At 35.5% G+C, this 6,360-nt stretch overlaps 1 protein-coding gene across 1 annotated transcript; it reads right to left on the minus strand.

Moving 5' to 3' along the window:
• Nucleotides 1–585: 585 nt before the first annotated feature.
• Nucleotides 586–2,939, minus strand: LOC112017603 (L-type lectin-domain containing receptor kinase IX.1). Its single transcript, XM_024050062.2, has one exon. The coding sequence runs from the start codon at nucleotides 2,902–2,904 to the stop codon at nucleotides 811–813; it is 2,094 nt and encodes a 697-aa protein (XP_023905830.2). The 5' UTR covers nucleotides 2,905–2,939; the 3' UTR covers nucleotides 586–810.
• Nucleotides 2,940–6,360: the final 3,421 nt, after the last annotated feature.

Raw genomic sequence — 6,360 nt, forward strand, 5'->3', positions numbered from 1 at the left:
AAATGGTTTGGAAAATGAAATTAAATATGATTACAAAATAGTTTGATATATAAAAGAACGTTTTTACCCAAAAGCCTGCTGAGGAATCTGGTTGTGGAGGAGATGAAATAATGCTGTTGTGCGTCAATCATGGGTTACTTAGATGTGGCCATTAAAATGAATAGCTCTTGGGTGTACATTAGAATTCGAATAAAAAACTGATTACAATTAAAACAGTTTGCCATTTTTTTTATAAAGACAAAATTGCATGCTAATTGACTAGAATTACAACATACGCTTGAGTAACTATCTAGTTAAGTAACTAATTTATTTAGAATAAAAACAAGACTTATAATTAAGAATCTGTTACAAAAGCCTAAACACAAGGAAACAAAATGCAAGTTAGAATAATACGCTGCATCAATTAAATACGACTGAGTCACTCACTTTGTGTCTAGTCAACATTATGAAAATACTTCTTGTCTGCTGGAATTTTATCAACCGATACAACAAAATTTTAGGTATGCCATGCCTTGTCCGTTTTTAATTAATGTGCATAACCTTTTTCTTTTTCTTTTTTTGGAGAAAGTAATGTGCATTTCTTAGTATGTTACAAAAGAACAAAATAGATTCACTCCAAAAAGAATAAAATACATCAACCCAATATCAAATATTGTGTATAAAGCTATAGGTTTAATTCGGTTATCAATCTCAGTAAAAACACCCAACATTGAATTTAAAATGCCTTCAAAAAAAAAAAAAAATTGAATCTAAAATAATAAAAAATGAATGCTTTCAACTTTATTACAGAAATTTGAATAATCATGCATATCAATGAGTAATTGAAGTTAACTCCACATCAGCTTTGCCTAAATTCAGAAGAGGTTTGCTTGAGCCAGCTAACATAGATGAATTAGTTGAACAACTGCTACCTGAAAATTGTGTTTGATCTTCTGACACAGTAGGAATAGGTGACGTATTGGAGAATTCACACAGGTGCATTGAAGACCCAAAATACATTGGTATTGGAAACTTTGATGGCAGGTTGGGCAAAGGAGCTTCAAAATTAAGTACATGTATTACTTGCCTTATAGAGGGTCTAATAGTGGGATCGGGATGGCAACACCACAATCCAACTACCATCAAACTCTCAATTTGCTCTTTATCAAATTCCATACCTAATCCCTCATCAACAGCTTCAAGAAGTTTGTCTTTTCCATAAAGGTCCCATACCCACTCCACTAGCCTGACCTTGCTAGGTTCTGCTCGTGGCTCAACTGGCTTTCTACCACAAGCAATTTCAAGAGAAACTACCCCAAAACTATAAACATCAGATTCTTTTGAAGCCCTACCAGTGGTGACACACTCTGGGGCTAGGTAGCCCATAGTACCCGCCAAAACAGTAGTTTGTGAGCCCAATTCAGGGTCTACAAGTCTTGCAAGACCAAAATCACCAAGTTTGGCATTGAAATTTGAATCCAACATGATATTGCTAGACTTTATATCTCTATGTACCACACATTGCTCCCACCCTTCATGAAGGTATAGTAGTGCAGAAGCCAATCCTTGGGCTATTTTGTATCTTATTGGCCATGTTAGCGTAATCTTTGCTCCAAATAGATGAGAATCAAGGCTTTTATTAGGCATGTACTCATATACAAGAAGTAACTCACGTTGTTCATGGCACCAACCAATGAGTTGAACTAAATTCTTGTGTCTCAAACGGCTAATGATCTTCACTTCTGACATGTACTCCTTTTTTCCCTGCTTTGATCCTCTTGAGACCCTCTTAACCGCAACTTCTATATTGGATTCACTTAACAAACCTCTGTAAACGCCTCCAAATCCTCCTTCTCCAAGCTTCCCTTGTTCAGTAAAGTTGTTTGTTGCATGCAGAAGTTCACGGTATGTGAACCTTCTTGGCCCTGTTCCTTTTTCAAATTCAATATCCATATTGTCATCATCACCCAAATCTTCTGTGTTCCTACTGGCCCTTCTTCTCCGAAAAATAAACCAAAGTACACCTACAGCGCAACACACTACAGCTGAACTTACTGCTAAACCAATCTCCAATCCCAAATTATTTTTCCGGCTCCCATCTTCTACCTCTAAAGTTGAACTGAATGACCAAGAAAGTATTGTATGGAACTCAGTCCCCGCGCCTGTTGCAGCAGAGAAACCAACGCTAACCCATTCCGGCAAAACATCTTTCAAGTTAACAATATAAAAAAGACTAGTAGTATTGTTTGAGACTGAATTAATAGGATAAGTAAGGAACACGCTAAGATTTTGGGTTGTTGAGTTATAACTTACCCATGCATTTACTGTTTCACCGTTCGAAATAATGCTTCTGGGCCATGTGACATTTGCCTTCGATTTAACGGAATTGACATCGATTCCTACATGATTATCACTTAGATCATACCCATCGTTTTTGAAGGTGTCAAACTCAACAGCAACAATTTTTTTTTGAGCGCCGTTGTTACTTAATAGTCCGAGCTGCCCGCCTGTTGCATTTTCAGGGATGTCAGAACCATTTGGTGCGATGAAGAAGGCAAGCCCATCAGCAGACCAAATCTTATTAGTAGCTTCAATTTTAAAGGAGAAGTGAGTAGTGAAGTCTGTCAGCCTCCCTGTCCTATTTTCCCAAAGCCTCACCGGTTCCTTATATGTGGCACGACCAACACTTTGTGTGATATTCTCCTTACGTGTATCCTTTGTGACTTCGATTTGACGATATGAGTTTATGGTTGCATCACCTGTGCAGTTAATGTAAGTGTCGTTGAAACTAGTTAAGTTAAAGGAAATTGACAATACAGGGGGAAGTAGCAACAAAAAGAAGAAGAGAAGAGATTGGAGTTTTTGAGGTTGAAAAAGGCAAGAAGGTAGTGTGTTGGAGAGAGCCATGGTTGAACTTGAATACATTCAAGAGCTCTGTGCTATTTCTATTTTTTAGTAATTTTTTTCCCTTCTTTAAATGTTTGTAGTTTCACCATTTTGAATGCCCTTAATTTAAGTTGTCCTCGTCAATATTTACCGGGTCTACCAAATTACAAAGTCAAGCACCCCAAATTTGAATTTTTTTTCCCCCAAATTTTCAAATAATTGGATTGATTAGGTTGACTTAAATGACCATGTGAACAAATCAAACTAAACTCCTTAGAGCATTTACATCAGTCCATTTATAGTCTTCTAAAATAGGAGAAAGTGCAAATTTTACACATTTTGAAGCAAAAAACGCCTACATCAACCCATTTAAAAATGTGTAAAGTTGTCTGACTTATAAACGAGCTACAGTACCCGTGTAAATTTACACGGGCACTGTAGCTCGTGTATTTGATTTTTGATTTTTTATTTTTCTCTCTCCCACCTCTGACTCTCATCTCAACTCTCTATTTCTCATTTCATCAAAGCTCTTTCTTTCTCTCATCTCAACTCTGCTGTTGAAGTCGCCGATCAGCCTCTCCGATCATCTCAACTTGTTGTTCAACTCGCTAGTGATTCCGACGGGTTTGTTTTATTTGATCACAAACACAAACAACATAAAACACAACTGTCTCTCGCATCAAAAACTGAAACAAATGGAGCTAGTTCCATACACAGACCCAGAATCCAAAAACTCAAATTCATCGTCATCATCACCAACCCTCGCATGGCAAGACATGTTCCGATCGGCCTCAAACCTCAAACCTTCTCCAACACCACCACCCCCACCAACTCACGTGCCACCACCAAAACCGAACCCAGATCAAAATTCTCTCTCAGGCGACCCACAAGTCCGTCTTGCCCTCTACATCGCTATGGCTCACGCAGGCCTCGCTTTCACCATTTTCATCCTCTACTTCGTTGCAAAACTCCTCGGCGAATATCCTTGCCCCATCCAGTGGGCAATTCTCTGTTCTATCCCTTTCAGAGGCATTCAACAAACACTTATTTTGTTTTGGTCTGAACCTCTTCAACTTGGCCTCAAAGAGACTTTTCTCGTTGTCCTAGTTGCGGTGGTTGTAGCTCGACGGAGAAGACGGTGGCTGGCGGCTGGGTGTGGGTGATTTTGGGTTTGCATTGGGTCTGTGAGAGGGTTCCAGAGAGGTGAGAGGAGAGGGAAGGAAATAATAAAAAAATGTAAAAAGATTGAATATTTTATTGAATAAATGTGTAGAATAGATAAACTGATGTAAGTGTTTTGTAAGAGTGAATGTGTAAAATAGAAAAAGTAGATTTTTTTGTGTAAAATAGACAAAAAATTTAAACGGACTGATGTGAATGCTCTTAGAAATTAGAATCTTCGAATGGGATAATGACTAGTCCTATTTTTGACTTGGTGTATAAACAAATACTATTACTAACGCTTAGATCCTAAGTCACCTACATGATTGTTGCCTTTTCTACTTTGCTATACATCATCTATATATGTTTTGTTTTACACAAAGTCGGACCTAGAATTTTAAACTAGTGGAGGGTCGGAATATAAATAAAAAACTCTATGTGCTATTTCTATTTTTTAGTAATTTTTTTCCCTTCTTTAAATGTTTGTAGTTTCACCATTTTGAATGCGCTTACTTTAAGTTGTCCTCCTCAATATTTACCAGGTCTACCAAATTACAAAGTCAAGCACCCCAAATTTGAATTTTTTTGCCCCCAAATTTTCAATTAATTGGATTGATTAGGTTGGCTTAAATTACCATGTGAACAAATCAAACTAAACTCCTTAGAAATTAGAATCTTCGAATGGGATCATGACTAGTCCTATTTTTGACTTGGTGTATAAACAAATACTATTACTAACGCTTGGATCCTAAGTCACCTACATGATTGTTGCCTTTTCTACTTTGCTATACATCATCTATATATGTTTTGTTTTACACAGGGACGGACCTAGGATTTTAAACGAGTGGAGGTTGGAATATAAATAAAAAACTTCCACATTCATATAATATTAAAAAATTATAAATACATAAAATCGTTGTATCTAAATACATTAAGATGCAATTATCTACCAACAAGACAAAAACAAAAACAAAATAAATTTTTTTATTTATACTAGGCTAGCTACATATACACACAAGCACAATAAAAGCTTTCAATTTTTTTATTGGCTCTCTCTTAGGCTGCTGTGTAAGCTTTTGAAAGTCAATATATTTTCATATCATCATTATAAAATACGGGTTTAGATTAAAATTTTCACCCTCTAACTTTACTTAAAATTGAATTAAATTCTATAATTTCAATTTTATTCAGTTCAATTCTCTAGCTTTCAATTTTAATTAAACATTCTCAAAAAAAAAAAAAAAAAAAAAATCTTCAATTGACTCCTCCCATTAGTCAGCGTTTGCGTTTTTTTTTTTTTTTTTTACTTTTCAGCTTTCCCAGCCGGCTTTTTGTACTATTCATTACTGTTGCGGCTACTGTTTATTGAATAGTAGCCGCAACATTTGACTTTTCCATACAAATTTTACTGTTCACGAACTCACAAATTTCACTTTTCAGTAACTTTTTCATTAAAAATGAGTCTCATGATATTATTTACACATTTAAAAATTATTTTATTACAGTATTTTCAGTTTTTAGCTATATCCAAACGAACCCGTAGTTTTGTATTTTTGGCTATTTTCTTTACATTAAATGACCAAAAATCATTTTCAATTATTATTTGAAGAAGAAAAAAGTAAAAAAGAAGTAATTAAACATACATAAATGCAGGCAATATTGTTTTTCAAATTGGGAAAAATGCCTAAATGCCACCTAAATTTTGAGCTAGTGCTATTGTACCCCTTAAACTTTTATTTTAACTAATTTATTCTTTAAACTTCACACATGTGCCAAATTAAGCCCTACGTTAGTTTTCAGTTTAAACCAACTAACATCAGTCACAGTCATGTGAAAATTAAAATTTCCCAGTTGCAACTGAGATAGAGAAATTGAGAGGAGAGAGGATCTGCACTTTGGGCGTTCGTGGTCCTGCTGTTTGACAGCCAACATTGGTTGAACATGTCACTAATCTAGGATTTTGGGTTTTATTTTTTCTCACCCTTTTTCTGTCATTTCCTCAGCAAAAAAACAGCCTTTGATTTCATATTTCTTTTATTTTCTTGGTAAACAAATAGGCCTTTGTTCTGGGCAAATAATCAGTGTACTTTGTCTTTGATTTACACCCTAAGTTTTGCAGAGCATGCTTTATGATTCAGTGCATCATCTGACACACGAAGTGTAGTGATAAAATGAAGCTTAAAGGAAAAATTTGATTAACTCCAGGTAGTGCAAAAGCACCGAACGAGTTTCAATTTATTAAACAAACAAAAGAACAAAAAGAAAGTCAAAAGGGTTTCTTTATATCAAAATTGGCAAAGGTTTTGGAGAAACCCTTTCATGAAATTGAACCAA

Source organism: Quercus suber, unplaced genomic scaffold, assembly GCF_002906115.3.
Source record: "Quercus suber isolate HL8 unplaced genomic scaffold, Cork oak 2.0 scaffold_293, whole genome shotgun sequence".
Taxonomy (NCBI): domain Eukaryota; kingdom Viridiplantae; phylum Streptophyta; class Magnoliopsida; order Fagales; family Fagaceae; genus Quercus; species Quercus suber.

Bases quoted from the DNA above. Each gene is read 5' to 3' on its own strand.
- LOC112017603 (XM_024050062.2), bottom strand. From the start codon at position 2,904: ATGTATTCAAGTTCAACCATGGCTCTCTCCAACACACTACCTTCTTGC.